Source organism: Chroicocephalus ridibundus, chromosome 8 (assembly GCF_963924245.1).
Source record: "Chroicocephalus ridibundus chromosome 8, bChrRid1.1, whole genome shotgun sequence".
Classification (NCBI taxonomy): Eukaryota; Metazoa; Chordata; class Aves; order Charadriiformes; family Laridae; genus Chroicocephalus; species Chroicocephalus ridibundus.
The window spans coordinates 50,886,095-50,905,978 of NC_086291.1; the positions used below are offsets into that span (position 1 = coordinate 50,886,095).

General features: G+C 50.1%; 3 protein-coding genes and 2 non-coding genes across 5 annotated transcripts; 2 read left to right on the plus strand and 3 right to left on the minus strand.

Moving 5' to 3' along the window:
- Window positions 1-307: 307 nt before the first annotated feature.
- TBL3 (transducin beta like 3) lies at window positions 308-12,753 on the minus strand. Its single transcript, XM_063344704.1, has 22 exons — window positions 12,666-12,753; window positions 12,528-12,579; window positions 12,350-12,442; window positions 11,519-11,566; window positions 11,083-11,224; window positions 10,472-10,556; window positions 9,836-10,003; window positions 9,457-9,532; window positions 8,930-9,026; window positions 8,316-8,512; window positions 7,807-7,948; window positions 7,277-7,335; window positions 6,640-6,743; window positions 5,814-5,964; window positions 5,443-5,673; window positions 3,860-3,930; window positions 3,112-3,268; window positions 2,614-2,672; window positions 2,016-2,119; window positions 1,704-1,775; window positions 1,122-1,280; window positions 308-962 (listed from the first exon to the last, which is right to left on the minus strand). The coding sequence occupies exons 1-22, from the start codon at window positions 12,704-12,706 to the stop codon at window positions 850-852; spliced, it is 2,421 nt and encodes an 806-aa protein (XP_063200774.1). The 5' UTR covers window positions 12,707-12,753; the 3' UTR covers window positions 308-849.
- Window positions 12,754-13,413: 660 nt separating this feature from the next.
- LOC134520260 (small nucleolar RNA ACA64) lies at window positions 13,414-13,538 on the minus strand. Its single transcript, XR_010072404.1, has one exon. It is a non-coding gene; the product is annotated as a small nucleolar RNA ACA64 (small nucleolar RNA).
- A 565-nt stretch (window positions 13,539-14,103) lies between these two features.
- On the plus strand, window positions 14,104-17,192 carry RPS2 (ribosomal protein S2). The gene is made up of 7 exons (XM_063343131.1): window positions 14,104-14,294; window positions 14,474-14,563; window positions 15,026-15,133; window positions 15,744-15,917; window positions 16,001-16,160; window positions 16,628-16,719; window positions 17,069-17,192. The coding sequence occupies exons 1-7, from the start codon at window positions 14,139-14,141 to the stop codon at window positions 17,147-17,149; spliced, it is 861 nt and encodes a 286-aa protein (XP_063199201.1). The 5' UTR covers window positions 14,104-14,138; the 3' UTR covers window positions 17,150-17,192.
- Window positions 16,413-16,552, plus strand: LOC134520246 (small nucleolar RNA SNORA64/SNORA10 family). The gene has a single exon (XR_010072391.1). It is a non-coding gene; the product is annotated as a small nucleolar RNA SNORA64/SNORA10 family (small nucleolar RNA).
- Window positions 17,193-17,666: 474 nt separating the features above from the next.
- Window positions 17,667-19,655, minus strand: NDUFB10 (NADH:ubiquinone oxidoreductase subunit B10). The gene is made up of 4 exons (XM_063343132.1): window positions 19,423-19,655; window positions 18,628-18,766; window positions 18,185-18,324; window positions 17,667-17,882 (listed from the first exon to the last, which is right to left on the minus strand). Exons 1-4 carry the CDS (start codon window positions 19,568-19,570, stop codon window positions 17,782-17,784), a joined length of 528 nt encoding a protein of 175 aa, XP_063199202.1. The 5' UTR covers window positions 19,571-19,655; the 3' UTR covers window positions 17,667-17,781.
- Window positions 19,656-19,884: the final 229 nt, after the last annotated feature.

Sequence of the window (19,884 nt, forward strand, 5' to 3'; positions counted from 1 at the left end):
CCAGGTAAGGGGGCCAGAGCTCATTTTTACGAACAAAATATTCCCCTTTCAAGGGGGTCTGGTAGTTACTGAAACTCACAGCAATTTTCATCCTAAGTTTATTTGCTAGAATTGAGTTATAAAAATAGTTATAAGAAAAATGACTTTTAAATAGATTGCTACCTTTAATTTTAGTTATTAGCTGTTTTTGTTTGTTTTTTTTTTTTTAAAAAAGCAATATAACTTGTGACGTGTTTATGTTGTTCTGAATTTTATACATTTTTATTACATTTATTTTGGAGACTAAAATAAAATACAAGTAAATATCCATGAAGACTGCTTGTTTTTTGTACTTCAAAAAATTTGTTAGCTGGGGAATTAAAATTGCACTTATCTCCCTCCCAGGCGCTAACATTCAGGGCAGGCACAGGCGAGAGACCTGCCTTGGCCCAGGCTGCATTTCCCAAGCAAAGAAAATACTCAATGACACAACACTGATTCAATGACACACGCACCGCCTAGCTGGGCTTTGGGATGTGACACGACATTGCCCGTAGTGTCTCCCAACTCCGCAAAGTCTTTAAATCCCCAGCAAAGACCAAACGCTTCTGCCTTTTCTCCAAACTAAGTGCTGTTTAAGCGTCTGGGCCTGAAAATCCAGGGTGTGCAAATAGCAAGGGAAACCACGGCTTGGCCAAAGGAATGACCCCTTCCTCTCACCAAGCCCCAAGGAGACTGAATGCCGGACTGGTTTTAGAAATTCAAACTTCAAAAATTTATTATAAAATACAGGAATAGTCCAGCTGCCATACCTGGTGGGAAGGCAGTTCAGACTCTCCCCTCCAGAAGGAGCAACTGGCAGGAGGAAGGTCACAAAGTCACGTCTTCCTGCTGGGCTGCATCAGCCAGCCTCATGTTTTGCCACATGAAATCAATGAACATGGAGGCCTGTAGCAAACGGCTCAGTCTCTGAAAATGGCGCTCTGCAAAGAGAGAAACGCAATGGTTAGCATCACAGGAGAGAAAGCTCACCAGAACGGGGGGCAAAAACCTCCCCTCTCTTTAGATCAAGGCAAACAGGGAATATTCAGAAGACAGGAGGCGAGTTCAGGCTCGCAGCCTGTCCCAGCAGCGTGACCCACCGGTGTAAGGCAGCAGGGACTCCACAGCAGATTTAATGCCCGAGTACTGCAGGAGGCTGTCCGGTGCTTCGTGCTTCAAGAGGGTTTCAATGACAGCTTGGGCCTCGTGGCAGTTTCGAGAGTTCGTATTCCACGTCACCAAGAACGCTAACACCGCCTCTAGGGAGGAAGGAAATTTGTACAGGCTGGCTGTGCCATGGTGCTGGCACACAGGAGACGCCAAGTTCGAAAGCATCTCTTCTGTCGTACAGAGCGGTTCAGCTCCCACACCCCCTGACCGACGAGCCCAGAGGGGCAGAACAGCTATGCACTGAACCATTTCTTGAGCCGTCACACGAACATCCCAAACAAGGCGGGGACAAGGCCAGGCAAAGCCACTCACACAAGCTCAGAGCAGTTGCTGGTGTGCACCACAAGCAGCACCATCACAAAGAAGCTGCCCAAGGCCAGTCCCGCTTCAGCACGGTGGGAGCGCAGCGGTAAATACTGAGTCTAAGGAGATTCTTCTCCTTTTAATTTCAGTTAAGAAAACAAGCCCCTAACCTGAATGGGTTTATCACTTTAAACCAAGTTACAACAAACCTTTCTGATCCTTCCGCAACCGAACAATGTTCTCTTCCAAGTGCTTCCTCCCATCGGTTTCCTTGAGGATGGCTGTGGAAAAAGAGAAATGAAGAGTCCATGCAGGAGTCCAGCCCACGCACCCATGGGCTGAGAGCAGGGAGACCATTTGTTACCAAGGGCGATTTCACTTAGGAAAACGGGATTCATCAGAGAAAGAGAAAACTGAGTCTTTCAGACAAATGAGACTTTCTAGACTTTGTCTACCTGGAAGAGATGTTCTGGAAAGCAGAGAGGGCAGGAAAATGCCTTCAGAGCACAACGTGGACTCACCTTTGATCACCATCAACACCGTGTGCGGACGATCCAGAGAGATTGCCAACCCTAAAGCTTTGAGATATCTTTTCTCGTGAAGCAGGTTAGAAAGCTCTTGCTCTCTGGAAAACAATTCAGGGTCAAGAGAGTGAGACAAGTATTTGGTTGGTGGTAAAAAACTCTCTACAGAAAGCAGCAGATTTGGCAACAATAGCGTGCAGAGCTTTAATGCCAAGAAGTTAATGGTGCTTGCCAATGAATGCCTCGGTGCCCTCATTGTGCAGATAATTACCCTGGCGCGTTCAAGGGCTCCCTGAGCTACTCAGTGCTGGCTGAAGCAGGAGAAAGTGAAAGTAGGCTCTGGCGGTTTGACTTTGCTTATCTTAGCAGTGCATAAAAAAAACTAATCAATTGTCAAGGTGACAGTATTATAGTAAGGCTTTGCAGGAACTAAAGATAAACTACAAAGAAGAGGAGACTACTGTGCCTTGACAGCCTCTAAATAGCTAAACGATGTGATATGTGGATTAGATGGAGCTGGATGGCTCTAGGTGTCAACAGCTTCACTGGACAGAGTTTGCCTGTCACAGCTCATCATTGCACAGGATCGACTTACTTCATAATCTGCTCCTCCTGTTTAGCTTGCGCCTCTTTCTCTTCAATTTCAGTGACATCCTGTAGAGAAAAACAGAATATAACTTTGTCAAATCTTGTTTTAATACAGATTATTTTTTATTTAGCCATCAAGCAATTAGGAGCCATCAAGCGATTAGGAGATTTCTGCAGCAAAATCTGTAGGTCAAGTAATTTAACCATTAAATCCAGCAACTCACGACTTCCCTCCAAACCACCTTTAGAACACCAGCACCGGGCAGGCTGCTAAAGCCCATCTGCTGTTCCTCTTACAACAGCAACTGGGGAAACACAGTATGGCAAAAGAAACCCAGCCCAAACCCGAAGACATGCCTTATGGACCCGGTTTCGAAGTGCAGAAAATGAGGAGAGCATGTGTCATGCTGGAACAGTGACAAACAAGCCCCTGGGATCCTGGGCTCTCCAACTGCATTCTGATTTCTAACCCAGAGGGGAAACACAGAAAGACCCCGTACTGTACCTTCCACAGCGTGATGCAGGAGTCACTGGATGCTGACACAACCATATCATCTTGCTTGTTAGAGTGAAGACCCCAGATTTTATCTTCATGACCATCTAAAGTTTTCACACACTCATTTGTTTTAATTGTCCAGAGTTTTAAGAGACCATCAGAACCGCTTTCAGAAGAGAAAGAAACACAACAGACTTCACTCAGAGAACCACGGGATAGATCCATTCTCGCTCTGCCCCACCTCAAATATCAGATAAACTTGTCCCATTCCAGTGCCTTTTAAACAGGAGTAGAATTAACCAAAAATGTCAAAAGAGCTTGAGAATTCCAAACAAGCAGTTCCCAGTACTACCAGCATTCCTTCAAGTGACTCCTAGTTGGGAAATGCTATTACCTACGTTTCCTCATATGCTCCGGTGGTATCCCCAGGTACCAATAACTGTTTAGCTCTGGCTGCTTTGCCCTCACCAAAGGCAGTAGGGTGAGATGCACCCCTAGCTCCACCTAACCGCAGTGTATGTCACCAACCCAGCAATGTCACAGCAGCTAACTAGAATCCACAGCGTAGCTGGAGAAGAGGAAGATAAGTTAGCCCCAGCAGAAAGCTTGGCATAAAAACAGCATCTTCCTATCAGTCTTTCCAAAACTAAATCCACTGCACAAGGCTCTTCCCTCCCGCTGCTGATGTAAGCCAAGAGATTTCTCTTCTGATTCATTTTGACATCTTCCTCCAGACTCCTGGTATAGAAGCACTTACCTGCTGAGCAGTTGTGTTCCTCGGCTTACGAAAACAATTTTCAGTACAGAGGCATCATGACCTTCAAAGGTCTGGAAAACAGCAAGGAAGCTCAGAAGCGTTAGAGTTGGTGCCAGGCCTTTCCAGAAAGTCCTCTTTCAAGAGGATATTTACTCTTAGAGCCCCAATAGGGAAGTTCCAAAAAGCAGCCTCTACTCTCGGGACTTTTAGTGTAGGTTAAAAGGGCAGTAGGAAATTACTTGTCCCTGTATCATCTCTTCAAACCACCTGCTTGCTTAAACTTGTTGGCCAAGGTCATATTGCAAATGGTCTGAACGGTGAGGCCAACCGCATAGGATATCTCCCCGAAAGGCCGATTCCCCTGCCACGGCATGAGGTGAGGTAACACTGCTGGGCAGAACGTGGCACAGAGTGGCAAGCGCCTTCTCATGGTCTTAGTGAGACACTGCTGGAATGGAAAGACAGTTCTTCTATGAAGAGTGAGTCTGAAATTTAAGCTTGTGTGGTTTTCCTTCGTGGCCACAGCTATGTCAGGCAAAGCCAGCTTTCCTTCAGTAGCGTGAATGTGCATTTCCCCTATGATCAACCATGTGGCTCCCTGGTTAGCTAGAAAAGAAAGATCACTTAAGCACTGGGCAGATGCTCTTGTCCTGGAGCTTTGTATGCAGCTTACATATCCAAGATCCTGGAGAACAAGGGTAGACCCGAATAGCTATTCGTTCAGCATGGACACGTTGCTAAATTTCAGCTGCACTGACCAGCACATACTATTTTGAAACAGCCTTAATCAATCCCTGTAGCACGCAAGGGTTGCCTAGAGCAAGGGGCAGTCTGAGTTCTCATCATTTGGGGAGGAATAACCCCATGCACCAGTACAGGCTGGGGGCTGACCTGCTGGAGAGCAGCTCGGTGGAGAGAGACCTGGGAGTCCTGGTGGACAACAGGATGACCATGAGCCAGCAATGTGCCCTCGTGGCCAAGAAGGCCAATGGCATCCTGGGGTGCATCAAGAAGAGTGTGACCAGCAGGTCGAGGGAGGTCATCCTCCCCCTCTGCTCTGTCCTGTTGAGGCAGCACCTGGAGTGCTGTGTCCAGTTCTGGGCTCCCCGGTTCAAGAAAGACAGGGAACTGCTGGAGAAGGTGCAGCAAAGGGCTACCAAGACGACCAGGGGACTGGAACACCTCTCTTATGAAGAAAGGCTGAGGGATTTGGGTCTTTTCAGTCTGGAAAAGAGATGGCTGAGGGGGGACCTTATCGATGCTTATCAATACTTAAAGGGTGGGTGTCAGGAGGATGGGGTCAGGCTCTTTTCAGTGGTGCCCGGGGACAGGACAAGAGGTAACAGGCACAAACTTGAGCATAGGAAGTTCCACCTAAACGTGAGGAGGAACTTCTTTACCCTGAGGGTGGCAGAGCCCTGGCACAGGCTGCCCAGGGAGGTGGTGGAGTCTCCGTCTCTGGAGACATTCCAAACCCAGCTGGACGCGTTCCTGTGCAACCTGCTCTAAGGTGACCCTGCTCTGGCAGGGGGTTGGACTAGACGATCTCCAGAGGTCCCTTCCAACCCTATGACTATGATTACCTTCAGACAGCTGAAGTCCCGAAGGCCCCAAAGCTTCAGGGTCCCATCTGCTGAAGAAGTGGCCAAGATCTGATCCACCGGGGAGAACTGCACACACCAGATTCCACGCTTATGTCCAGTGAAGACACCCAGCAAAGAGCAATCAGAACAGGACCACAGCTTGGCCAGCCGATCCTGCGAGCCTGTGGCAATGAGCTTGTCATTTGGAGAAACTGCCACACTGTTTATGTCCTAGAGAAGTCACACAAGTACAGAGAGCGCAAAGCAGTTTAAGTCTTTGCTCTAGCTTTCAGACAGGTAATAAATGTAGGGTACAACACAGAGAAAGGTTTAAGTACTAAAAGCATGTTCTAACATCACATGAGCTTTACCTTGTCATGACCCCTCTCAGTCACTTTTGCATGAAGGATTTCTGGACTGGAGATCAAGGCCGCTTTTGCTTTGGAAGTGAGGGATTCCGGGATATTCCAGATCTTGATTGTGCAGTCTTGGCTGCTGGTTACTATGAAGCTTTCTTTCAGTCTGAAAGGAATAAAGATGTCAAGTGTAAGGAAGCAAAACAGTGGCTTCCTGTGCACAGAAAAAGAGGTCTTCCCCTCCCCTACTGGGATCTACACATGGTCTCTCTGCTGGGATGTGAAACAGAGTGCTTTAATGTTTTTTTCAAGCTGTCTTTCATTTTACTTAGGTCCCTGGGACAGCCTCCAACAATTCAGACATTAAGCCAGAGCACTGCTAGCTCTCATCGTTTACAGACAAAGGTCCACAGCAGCTCTTGAACAGGCAAGCTGGGCTTTCCAGGCTGTTAGGCAGCACCGACAAAGGAGAAGAGCTGATAAACAGACATGCTGTTCAAGCAAGCGCCTTCATAGACACATTCCCTTCACTCCCCAACCCTCCTCTCCAGATCACTCAAGCTTTATGGGGCAACTTATCCAGCTGCTGCTCTTTAAGGCAAACAGGAGTTAGACTAACAAAGAAATGCAAACTTTACAACTTAAGCAGAGACAGATGTGCATCAAAAAAACCAAAAAAATTATCCTTCCTTCCAACTCAGAGCACCATGACAAGCTGGAACCAAGAATGAGAAACAGCATGGCTCAGAGGCAGGCATCCACCAAAACATTCACCCTGAGGATCAGCAAAGCAACCATGACTCATGCTTGTAAAGATAAACCCTCGTCTGATTTTTATTACCTTGAGCAAGACACAGCGCCTACCCCATGTGCATGACCCAGTCCTTGGGCAACACAGATCACCCTTCCATCTTTGTTCATCCGCCAGACTCGAAGGCTTTTGTCCTGTAATAGGAGAGGACATAAACTGCTGTGGTTTTTTGACAAGTGATTGGTTCCCCATGCGTTCACCACATCCATGAGCCTGACTATTCACTTCTCGAACTTGAGCCTTTGCCTGAATTAATCAGAGCAGGTGAGGGCAGACACAGCCAAACTCCGTCTGCTCCAGTCTGGGATTCCAGCATGGAGGTTTATTTCTGGGGGTATCAGGGCAGTCCACACCTTTTCTTCCAACATGGTTTTTACCCACAGCTCCCCATCAGCCTCACACTAATGACATCTCTGAACTCTAATGCAAGAGCAAGACGCTTGGAGAATGAGACATCTCCTTTCAGACTAATAAAATACAATCAATCGCATTTCCCCAGGGACAATGTTAAAAAGGGATAGTGAAAGAACCTCATATTTGGGGGATGTAGCAGACAGGAATTCCGTCTGAACAAAAGCCCTTTCTTGATCACCAAAAAAGAATACAACTCTGCCCACAAAGATCACTAGAAATGAAGAGTTTCATTAAATGAAGAAAACTAACACACCTTAGCACAGCTGACAAACATCAGGCCTTTTCTGAAGACATCCAAAGCAAGAATTGTTTCTAAACAGAAGAAGAAAAAAATAGTTGGATGCAAAGTAATACTGAGATCAGACAATAGAAATGCATGAATTAATAAGCCCATTGCTTAATGACCCGGGGACAGGTTTGGGACACTCAGGAACATATCCAAACTCACTACAGAGTGACTGGCTGCTTACAGCATTGGTGCGAGTCTGTCACTTGCAGCCACAAAACTGCATTCAGAGCCTGCATTCACATACCAATTTAAATTGATCTCACAGCTAGTGAAAGGGACTGAACTGACAGACCTGGATAAAGTAAACTGGTGTTTGCAAGACCAGGATGGCATAACATATACTTTCTCTGCACAACTCCAAAACTTTTTGTGATGCTGTTCCAGGGAGAACTCGAGGACTCCAGTCTCCACATAAAAGTTTAGCAAGAAGCTGGACAAAGAAATGCTTTCACATCTCCCTCCCACCCACGTACATCAGAGCTGATCACACACACCTGTGTGGCCATAGAGGATCTGGCAGTGCAATGTTGCCAGTTCAAACACTTTCAGCTGAGGGCTGTTGGTAGCCACAACAACGTGAGAATCACCAGGCCCGAGGAACTTCACATCCAGAACCTCATCGTTGTAACCTGCAAGCTGAGGATGGCAGAACAGGAACAGTTTAACAGGGAGAAGTCATCTGGTTAGAGAAGTACCAAATGGCACCATGCTCAGTGAGGCTGCGTTACTGTTACTTTTCATGTAATGCTGCACGTAATAATCTTAGATACAAGATGGAGGATTTTTGGCTAGGCCTGTTCTGTTTTCTTTTCCTATGTTTGTGTCTGTGCAATATTCCTCCACACAACCTCACCAGTGAAACTGGCTTTCTGACTTGTAACCAAGGAACAGCTCAAGAACAGGCAGGAGAGGAGGGCACCCCTGCACAAAGCCTTCGCCAGGAACAGAGCTGATCCTAAAGTATGGATAAAGGAAGAGGAAAAGGGAGGCTGAGGGTTGTTACCTGCTTCCTGAGCTGAAGAGTTTGAGCATCGTAAAAAACAATGTTGTGTTCAACGGACACTGTGACAATCTCATGTCTCTCAGGCACAAGCATGCACTGGGTGAGGCTGCGCTCGCTGGCCTCCTCCTTGGACTCAAAGGGCACAGGCTGGGTATACACGCAAGCGGCTGTGGCAACTTCCCAAACTTTCAGGATGCCTAACAAAAATTATGATATAAATTACCTGTCAGAGACACTGTTTTAGGCAGTGATTGTCCAAAGAATATAAAACAAACCCTGGCCTTGCCCACTAGAAAAAGCTGCACAGCTTTAAGGCGAGACTGTGAAAAGATCCAATCACAGTGGCAGGAAGGCCCACGAAGTTTTTCTTCTCCATCCCAAATCAAACTTTTTGCAGTTTGAAAACATAGATAGTTAAAGTTCCACAGCATGCCTGATCGATCCCGCTCATCCATTACTGTCAGAGGACCTCAGGACCAGGCTCTGCTCTCCAGCCCTCAAAGTTCAGCCCAAGGCTTCTGCCATACAAAGAACACACATCCCAGGAACAAAAGCAATGAAGTACAGTCCTTCTTCAGTCTCCAAATCCGGCAGCGACATGCCAGGACGCTCACCTTTGCTGCCAGCTGTGACAAAGTGCAACCCTTGTTTCTTCACACCCAGTTGAGAGAAATCTCCCTTTTCAGGTAACAAGACGGCAGCTTCCACGCTCTGCAAGAGAGTTGGCCAAACACCAGTTGAGTGCAAGGGACCAGAGTCCCATTTCAGCAACCAGAGCTGTGCAACTGCCCTCTCGTACCAACAGACACACCCCCACCTCCCCCCACTCCACTGCCCCACACTGCACAGCTACCAAGGACAGGCAGGCATGAGACTACATGAGAACAAATTTTTTTTTCCATGATTGCCCTTCCCTCCTCCTCCAGCACTGGGGGCATATATTTCCTCGAACTAACATGACCACACCAGGCAAGGAGAAAAAGAAAATAAACAGCTTCAGACAGAGTTTTAAGGCCTCTGGAAAGTAAAAGGGAAAGAAACACGATTTCACAACATGTAAGAACATAAAGAGGGAGCGGTACCATACAAACTGTGGCCTAGAAGCTACAAAGGATCTCAAATAAATGAAACGCAATTTCACCTCGTAGACAGGGACGGTTCGTCTACTTTCTCTGGTTTTCAGGTCCCACACCATGCAGATTTTATCACGGCCAGAACTGCAAGTTAAAAGAGCAGTTCCAGTGTTAAATCCATTCAACTCCGGCTCTGAGTGCCAATTTGGAATTGTGGGAAGAGGCCCACGTGAAAGAGGGCACCAGCCTTCCATGTGACAGCATGGTATATCACCAGACACATGAGTACTGAGACCTCCAGTCACTTGCTTGTATAGTCAAGCAGAGACTGAACACTTGTAGCAGTCCTTCCCCTCACAGGGTGACCTTCCCAGGCCCTACAGAAACACCCAGTCTCTGGCAGGAGGCAGAGCAGCAGAGAAAGGCTATGCCTCTGCAAAGTTTTACCTAATAAGCGTGTTTCCATCTGCAAACGCCAGCGAGGTGACAGCACTGAAGTGGCCATCCAGCATAGCAACACACTTGCTGGAATTCAGGTCCCAGATGCGGATTTTGTAGTCAATTGAGGAGGAGAAGAGTTGCAGACGGGAGATATCAGGGTGGAACTCAACAAGGCTAAACAGAAGGAGATGCACTTGAACAGGACAGGAATAAACCATCTGGCATGCTGGCATTAGCCCAACATTTAAATAAATACACATTCTACACAAAGAGTTTGACAGATCAGTTGAGATGAATTTATAAGTGGACTTTGTAGGACTTCATTCCTCTGCCACCCACCAGAAAAATTTACAACCGATCTTTGCCAGTCTTCCCACATTCTTGAAGTGCATCAGGTAGTAAGCACAGATATTCCATTTAGATCCCAGCCCAAACCACGACACAGATTTATTGATCCAAGTCTTTTCTCTCTGGACTAAAGTCAATCATAGCCCTGCTCCTTCACTAGACATTTCAAAAAACGGGAAACAAAAGAGCCCAGAACGGGCCTTCACATTCCATTAACTCCAGACATTTCACATCAATCCCAGTGTCCAAACATCACACTAACGCCAGTGACTGACAAATGAGACCCATCCTTACTGTACAACTCCTGAAGATCCTTTTAGGTTGTGTGTGCAGTACTGCTTGATCATATCCCAGATCTTAATGGTGCTGTCACAGCCACCTGGGTAAAGAAGGGCATATACGAATGAACTACAGAGGAGAGAGAGACCAGAGGTCCAACACATCAGCAACTGTAAAATTTCATGGGTTGCAGAGGCAGCAGAAAGAAAAATGAATTTGATAACGACAACCCACACCAAGAGAAGCTCAGGAGCACCTTACACTTTCAGAGAGCTGGGCAAAACCTGACTGCTCGCAGACAAGAATCCTGGAGTACAATTAAGTTACAGGTCATGCCTGCCCTCTTCCATCTCCAAGCGTTCCAGTTCTGCACTAGGATAACTACACCACACTGTCTCACAGATGCCTGATTTTTATCACTATTTTACTAAGTATATTTTAGATAGAACACTGAAAGGATCCCTTGTCTGTCAAGACATCACTTCTACCCAAGTAAAACCTCTTCTGATTATGTCTGAATTCAGGAGGCCACCACCTCAGGCTGTGTCCAGCTGAGCTAAATTATTCAAAAGCAGAAGGGCCACTCAATATCATTCCCATCGTGTGACACTGAAATAGGATTGTACCTGTGGCTAACAACGTTGAAGTAGAGTCAAAGGCCATGCTAGCAACCGGTGCTGTGTGCACAGCTTTCCATGTGCGAACGCACTTGTTCTCTCGCCAGTTCCACTGCTTCAGCAACAGGGCTCGGCTCCCTGTCACCAGGATCTGCGCAAAAGCAAGGTGAAGGAAACACCGTTAACTACTAACTAGATTTCAATTTCTTCCAGTGCCCACAGGCAAAGCACAGAAATGCCAGTTGCTATGACACTTTTGAAGCTCAGTCTCTCAGCATTCCTGTCTGACCTGAGCCCAGAAGGGGAGACAGACAGAAGTGCCTGAGAGGATTCCGCAGGGATCTCTGGAAATGCAGGGCACTTCCAGGCAGGGAAGCCTTCAGTGTCCACTGGCTTTTATCAGGCCTGACAGGGCAGCACAGAAAACCACACACCAAACACATACCTCATCGTCAGGGCTAAGAACAAATGAAGTGATATCCTCTTCTTCATCCTATAAAAGTTAAAGGAAAAAAAAAAACATTTAAACCCCCCGTAGAGTGGCATGCTCGCAGAGTTCCCTTCTGTACATGCTTCTGCTGACACAGAGCACAGCCAGCAGCTCCCAGCTGCACTTAGGGACAACACAAATAACATCTGTCTGCATTTAGAGCAATTCTCATCCTCCACTTCTTGCTCCGGGGAGTTTTAGAACAACAGCCAGCAAGAGCAGAAAAATGCCCCAGGAGCCTTGGGAAACTCTCAGCAGTTTCACCACCAGTCAAAAGAGGCTGGATCTCATAAAACGGTTTGGGCTGGAAGCGACCTTAAAGGTCATCGAGTTCTAAGCCCCCTGCCCTGGGCAGGGACACCTCTCACCAGACCAGGTTTCCCAAAGCCCCGTCCAGCCTGGCCTTGAACACCTCCAGGGATGGGGCAGCCACAGCTTCTCTGGGCAACTTGTTCCAGCATCTTGCCACCCTTAAAGTGAAATTTTTTTTACTGATATCTAATCTAGATCTACCCTCTTCCAGTTTGAAGCCGTTATACCTCATCCCATCGTTACGCACCCTTGTAAGAAGTCCCTCCCCAACTTTCTCATAGGCCCCCTTCAGACACTGGAAGGCTGCAATAAGGTCTCCCCAGAGCCTTCTCTTCTCTGGGCTGAACAATCCCAACTCAGCCTGTCCTCACAGCAGAGGTGCTCCAGCCCTCAGAGCATCCTCACGGCCTCCTCTGGGCCTGCTCCAACAGGTCCACGTCCTTCTCGTGCTGCGGACAGGCACAGCCTCCTCACCTGCTGGAGGCTGTGGAGAGCTCCCGTTTCCACCTCGATGACGTTCAGCTTGGTCCCACAGGGACAAAACATGAACTTTCCATCCCGGTTTATCTGGCGAAAAGGGAACAGAACACGGGAACGTTACGGAGCCGGGAGAGGGTGGTATTCCCAACCCCGCCCCTCGCTGCCTCAGTACCTGGACTCGCCCTCCCTTGTAGAAAGGCTCGATCTTCCTCGACACGGCGTAGCTGGAAGAGAGAGAGAGAGACGGGCAGGCAGGGGGTTATATCACAACCGCGGCGGCCCAGCCCCAGCCATCCCGGCCGCTCCTCACTTGCTCTTGAAGCGCACGGGGCTGGCGGCGGCCGCCTCCATCTCCCGCACCGCCGCGCTCCGCGTGCCGGCCGCTTCCGGCGCTCCCGGTTGCTACGGGTGAAGGGCGCCACTTCCGGCGCACGGACGTGACGCACCGCGCAAGGACGCCGTGACCACCATCTTTAGTGTGGGCAGGGGGCGGTGCCCCTACCGCCGCCGTAGCCCCCGCGGTGGCGAGGACGGAGCAGCCGGTACCGCCGGCCTCGGAGCAGCCCCCGCACAGTGCTCCGAAGCGTTCTCCATCAGCATACTCCCGCCCCAACGAAGCGACCCCCCAGCTCCAACCACAGGGAAATGTGGGATTTTTAAGTCAAAAGGAACAACACAGGCTTGACAAACAAGCTTTCAAGTGATTCATCTTTTATTGCATATAAAAAAATACATAGCTGGATCATTTCAACGCGTTCCAGCAGTCGATACTCCGTCATCACCCATTACAGCACCCCCTTTGCTTCGCAGGGCTCACCGAGGAGGCAGGAATCACCCCGAAGGTGTCAGACACGCACATGGCGCCGCACACGACGGGGCCGGCGGCTCCCACTCGGGAAGGCGGGGCCTGAGCAGCCCCACGCCCGGCAGTTCCGTCCGTCCGGAGAGACCGAGCGGTCCCGGGCCGCGCTCAGCACCTGCTGATGGAGAAAAAAGTTAACTCTGAGAAACGGCCATAGCCTCAGCACACATCATTCCCCGATGCCTGCTAAGTAAAGGGTTATGGGAACATGGGTTTCATTCCCCACACATTACCGTGGGCAATAAGCTTAATGTTCCCTATACTGTCGGCACAGTTATCTCACCAGGGGCCACAGGAGACCCCAAGTGATTTTCAGACTGCGCCCGGCGGCCACAGCTAACGCGACCCCCGAAACACCTTCCCAGGCCGCTCACCGAGGCCCTCCCCTCTGCGGCCCATCCAACACCAACTCAGACAGCACCATAAGCATCCCAAAAGCCTTTTTTTAAACGTTCCAGGAACACAAAAGGCAGTAGATACCACAACCCCCCAACACCTACCATCCCCTCAGACTGAGCGCTATGTGCGCGCGCCCCCTTATATACCCGACTCGGCGCATGCGCACGGCTGCCGATGGGTCTCCCTGCCCCGCAACCTGTATAAGCGGGCGGAAGGCGCCGCTCTGCCCCGCAGTGTATTCCTCATTCAGCGCGCGGGGCGGGCGGCGCTCTCGCGAGACCCCGGCGGAGTATAAATAGCCAGCGGCGGGGCGGTCCGGCCTTCTACTCTTAAGAGATCACGTAAGTGCGGCGGGCGGGCGCGATGGCGCCGGCGGAGCGGCCTGTGTCCCATCCACCCCCATCGGGGCCGGGGGCGGCCGCGCCCGGCTGTATCGGTCGCCTCCGGGCTCTGCCGTTTCCCGCCGGTGCGGCGGCGGCGGTGGCGGTGTCCCCGCTAACGCGCCCTTTTCTGCTCTAGCAAATGGCGGACGACGCCGGTGCTGCGGGAGGTGCAGGAGCGGCCCGAGGGGGCTTCCGCGGCGGCTTCGGGACCGGGCTGCGGGGCCGCGGGCGCGGCCGCGGCAGGGGCCGGGGGAGAGGCCGCGGGGCCCGTGGAGGCAAGGCCGAAGATAAGGAAGTAAGTGGAACCCGGGGCTGGGCGGGCTGTGTGGGGTCGTCCCGGGTGGTGGAGCTGGGCCCTGTGGCAGTCTGGTCTCTGCTGCCATCCCGAGAGCCGGAGCGGAAGCCCAGCCGGTTCCCTTGCGGGGCTGGCAGCTGGTGCTGCCGCTGACCCTTTTGCACGGATTTCTTTGTTAGTGGATTCCTGTCACCAAGCTTGGTCGCCTGGTCAAGGATATGAAGATCAAGTCTCTTGAGGAGATCTATCTCTTCTCGCTTCCAATCAAGGTAGGCTTTGTGTATGTTAAAGGAACGTGCAGCAGAATCTTAATCTGAAATGCAGAGCTCACAGTAGTTGCTCCATTTGCTCTTTAGGATGCTTTAGGTTAAGGAGGTTCGAGTTGAAGGCATAAGTCAGCAGAAACTGAGGGACCAACGCAGTCACTTGTGAAGCGTGGTGGGTTTTCTGTGTTGTAGTCTGCTTTGTGTGGAGATGGCAGCACGTTGCCTAAGTGTTTCTGTCATAGCTCTGCTCAGCGATGGAAAATTGAAATGTTACCTTGCTACGTTGGACTGTCTAGCAAGCTAGAATGAGTTTATGCTGGCAAAATTCAACATTCTTAAGTACCTATTGTTTAAAAAAATACATGCGTAGAGGCTTATTGAACTTGAATTGTAGGAGCCTTACTAGCTGTGTTTGGTTTGTTTTAAAAGTGTGGCCTTGTGTGATTAAATGACTGACTCTTGCAGGAATCGGAGATCATTGATTTCTTCCTGGGGTCTTCTCTGAAAGATGAAGTTTTGAAGATCATGCCTGTCCAGAAACAGACTCGTGCTGGTCAGCGTACCAGGTTTAAGGTAGCCTTTTTCTTCTGCTTTTTCACAGCAAAAACTTTGTATGTGTCAGCTGCTTTTTTTTTTTTAATACCATATTGATAAATTAGTTCAAATACTTTTAATTTTCTTCAGTAGTGTTTAGCAAATATTTTGGTATGGAGATTTGCTTGTGCAGCTTACGAAGTTTTTGTATTGGTTTTAAAACCCTCGTAATATGTTTAAATGTTACTTGAAACAGCCCTAGCACAAAATTAAGTTGTACTTGTGCTACGATGTTGGCTTTTCAGGGGCTGTGGCAGAGAGAGAAGTCTTAGCTACAAAGAGGGAACGCTGTTTGGAAATTAGTGGGACCTTTGAAGAGTATGAGGCTGTAGCAGGGATTTGAGTCACAGTTCTTCAGCTGTAGCTGTTTTTTGACTGAAGGAGGAACTCTTAAGGGGAAAAATGGGTTTCTTAAGCTGTGAGCTCTGCTGTGCAGGTTTTAGCAGGTGATGTTTTGATTTGTACTTGGAGGGAGCTGAGGCTGTTCAGTGCTGAGCTCGCACCTGGGGTTATCCTTGTTGAGAGACCATCCTTGATGGGAGACCCCATGCAGTGCAGCCACCACTGAAAACTCTTCTTTCAATCCTAGGCTTTTGTCGCTATCGGCGACTACAACGGCCACGTTGGTCTTGGTGTCAAATGCTCTAAAGAAGTTGCCACTGCTATTCGTGGGGCAATCATTTTGGCCAAGTTATCCATCGTACCTGTACGACGAGGCTATTGGGGGAACAAGATCGGCAAGCCCCACACCGTGCCTTGCAAGGTGAGGACTCGCTGGGCCTCGTCTCAGTGATGATGCTATAGCGTGTGTTTTTGGGAGATGTAACCCCCGCTGTGTTTGTGTAGGTCACCGGCCGGTGTGGATCTGTCCTGGTGCGTCTGATCCCGGCCCCCCGCGGGACAGGGATTGTGTCTGCCCCTGTCCCCAAGAAGCTGCTGATGATGGCCGGTATCGATGACTGTTACACCTCGGCCAGGGGCTGCACTGCCACCCTCGGCAACTTCGGTAAGCTTTAGCTTTTCTTGTGGTAGCTTAGCTGTATGTATTGCCGTTTTTGTCATTGACAGGGACATAACATACCCCTTTCTATAGTATTTTTTAATACACGTTGAACCGAAAGTTTCTAGCAGTTCAGCAAAAGGGAAGACTTCTGTTACTTTTTACAGTGCAGGTTAGTCCCACTGTAGATGATCCTGAAGTTCTGTAAAAGTTAATTACAATAAATTGTCTTTTTATATGTGCGTTGTTAAAAAAAAAAATCTCCCAATCTGCGCGATTGCACTTGTTTGAAGTAGTGTAATTGTCGTATATGGAGAGAGAAAGAAACTTGAGTTTTGGGTGTGTATATCAGGGAGACCCTGCTATGGTCTCCCTGTTCCTTCCTAAATTCTACATTTTTGGAGCTGTGTGGGTGGGTACTAGTGAGCGTATTTCTTTTGCAGTGATGTGTAATGTTTGACTTATCTCGGTAGCTAAAGCCACCTTTGATGCCATCTCCAAGACCTACAGTTATCTGACCCCTGACCTCTGGAAAGAGACTGTCTTCACCAAGTCTCCTTACCAGGTAAGAGTATTTCTGCATTTTGCAGCTCAAATCTTGCCCTTCCCACCCTGTAAAGTTCAGATGTTGTACCCAAAGAATTTGCAGCTTAGTAATGGGGGAGTAGAGTTGTAGTCAGAGCTGACTGTCAGGTAGTGTGTGATTATATTTTTTTTCAGCTTGCAGTTTTGAGTAATAATACTTAAAAACGGCGTTTCGTGGACAAAGGAAAGCTTTGAAATGCTCAGTAAAAATATAATTTGTATCTGAACTGCCCCAGCTCCCACATACACAACTTGTTGCAAAGGGATGCAGTGCTGAGAAACCTGTGATAGTGGCTCAAGAAAATAAAACATTTATTTATTTTTTGCAGGAGTTCACTGATCATCTGGCGAAGACCCACACCAGAGTCTCGGTGCAGAGAACCCAGGCAGCTGCTGTGGCAACAACTTAAGTGGGTTTTGTACAAGACAATAAAGTGATCAGTGAACAAGAAATTGTGATTGGTTTGACGGGATGGCTGATGCATTCAGTGGGCAGATGGATTAAATCTCTGCTGGGGATTTAAGTAGGTTCACGTCTGCAGGCCAGAGCCTGAACATCTGTTGAATGAAATGGTATGTTACATTACACTGAGCCTTGTTAATCATGTATTAATCCCAAATGGGGTCTAGAAACAGCTCTGAAGATTATGTGCTGTCCTACAGCACGTAATCTTTACCCTAACTGGGGGAATTCTCCGCCAGGGCTGGGCAGAGCAGCAGAGTGTTTCTGCTGGTTGATGGAGGTGGGGGAGAGCTCCCGAGGGGAAATGTCAGCTAAGGCAGCCAGGGGTGCCTGGAGCGTGGCGCTGACTGGGATTCCGTGGGATGGTAACAATCAGCTGGAATTCAAAGATGAATGCAGATCTGAAAAGGGAAGAATTCTGTAAATGTTTGCAGGTCTCTTCAAAGAACGAGTCTAAATTCAGGTTGTATGGCAGATGTCTGGGCTGCACGTTTATTGTAGAGGTCAACAGCATCAGAGTTCAAAGGGGCAACATGCACTATTCCACACAAGCACCGTGGGGGTGCTAACCATTTAGATCTACTGAGATGCATTTGCTTGTGCCTTCCTCTCCTCCATCATCCTGTGCTTCTGCTTCATCAGGCACGTCCTTGCATTTCCGTGGACACCAAGATCGCCATCTAAAAAGAAAGTAAATGTCTGAGGAGTGTGCCCCATAGCAGCTAGAAAGAAATAAGCCCCTTTCCATGTGAAGTTGTGGCTGCCCCATCCCTGGAGGTGTTCAAGGCCAGGTTGGATGGGGCTTTAAGCAACCTGGTCTGCTGGGAGGTGCCCCTCACATGGCAGGGGGGTTGGAACTAGATGGTCTTTAAGGTCCATTCCAACCCAAAACATTCTGTGATTCCAAGTCTGGGAAGTGGCTTAAAACCCCCTTTCCCCAGGTGCTGTCACAGCTGCAGCAGATGCGTGCAGTTGTACTCACATCTGTCCTGGTAGGCCTTGGTGACCTGTGCCAGCAGCTCCGCCTCCTTGGCACAGTTCTGGAACTGGTTGGGTCCTTCCCTCTGCTTGCATGCGCCTAGCCTCTCCCGGACGATCTCCACGATTTCCTGATCAACCATCCTGCAGGAAAGATGATAATGGATGCAACCACAGCCAAGAGATGACAGAAAAGCTGAACAATGGGGTGATGACGCCCTGTGGAAGGTCAGCTCTGGGTTTTTACAGGAGAGAGTGGTCTGTCCTGCAGCAGTGCTGTAGGAACCAGGCAGTGCAGGAGGATATGTCCTAACGCCACCCTGCTCGGCTCCGGTGTGCTGCAGGGGACAGCAGGACTATGAAATGGAAACTCCATGAAAATGCTGAGAGTTCAAGCCAACTGCTGCGGTTCCCAGGGCTGAGTAACCACAGCAATGACAGCCATACCTGTCCCTCCTCCACTGCGCTTCGGCCTCGAAAAAGCAGAGGTAGTCGCCCTCCAGACACTCGCTCAGGTCGGGCACGCGGCGAAACTTCTGGTGGTAATAGTAGTACTTGTTCTTGGCTTGCTGGCGCTCGATCCACTCTGCAGGGACAGCCCGGTGGTCAGACACCCCCAGTTAGCGAGCGGCAGCACAGCCCCAATGCGGACATGGCCTTGCTGCCCTCCTGGGCTGCACTGCAGCAGCGGGCCCCGCGTGTGTGCAGCTTGGTGTTCCTGGCCCCTGTGTGCCCATCTGTCCCTGTGTCCTTGTCTGTTTCCCATCTCCGTGCGTTCCAGTGTCTGTGCTGTGTCCTTGTCTCTGTGCCATGTCCCTCTGTCCGTCCCAGTGTCCATGCTGGGTCCTTGTTTGTGTCCCATCTCCCTCTGTCTCTCCATGCTGGGTCCTTGTCCCCCATCTCCTTCAGTCTGTCCCCCTGTCCATGCTGGGTCCTTGTTTGTGTCCCATCTCCCTCTGTCTCTTCATGCTGGGTCCTTGTCCCCCCCTCCCTGTGTCTGTCCCTCTCTTCATGCTGGCTCCTCGTCTGTCCCCCATCTCCCTGTGTGTCCCGGTGCTTGTGCCCTTGCGTGTCCCATCTCCCCGTGCCTGTCCCGCTGTCCTTGCGTCTTTGTCCCGTACCCCCATGCCATCCCGGAGCCAGACTCCCGCAGCCGTCGGGCACCGCGGAGCGGCGCTAGTGAGGAGGCCCGGCCGCCCCGGGACGGCGGGGGGAGCGGGGGAGGGCTCGGCCCGCCGGTACCTCGGACGAAGGTGACGGGCGCGTCGATGACATAGTTGAAGACGGTCTGAAAGAAGGCGATCGGGTTGGGCACCGACGTGGTCCTCTCGGAGACGGGGGTGCGGGTCGGCGGCACCTTGTACGCCTCCCAGTCGCTGTCCTCCGGCATGGCGGCGGCGGCAGCGGGCCCAGCGGGCGGCGCGAAGAAGATGGCGGCGCCCCACACCACCCCGGCGGCGGGGGACGGCGGGGTCGGAGGGCGCCGCTCCGCGCACGCTCCGCTGTGCCCCGGTGCATGCTGGGAGTTGTAGGCCCGGCAGGGCCGGGCCCCGCCCCGCGGCCCAGCTCAGGCGCCTCAGGCCCCGGCCGGGAGGAGCGGCAGAGCCCGCCCGCACAACCCCATCTATTGCCTCGACGTTTTCCAGTCAGAATCACAAAGTCCTCCTTGCCTGGGCCGATGGAAGGATTTTTAGTCTGTCTCTA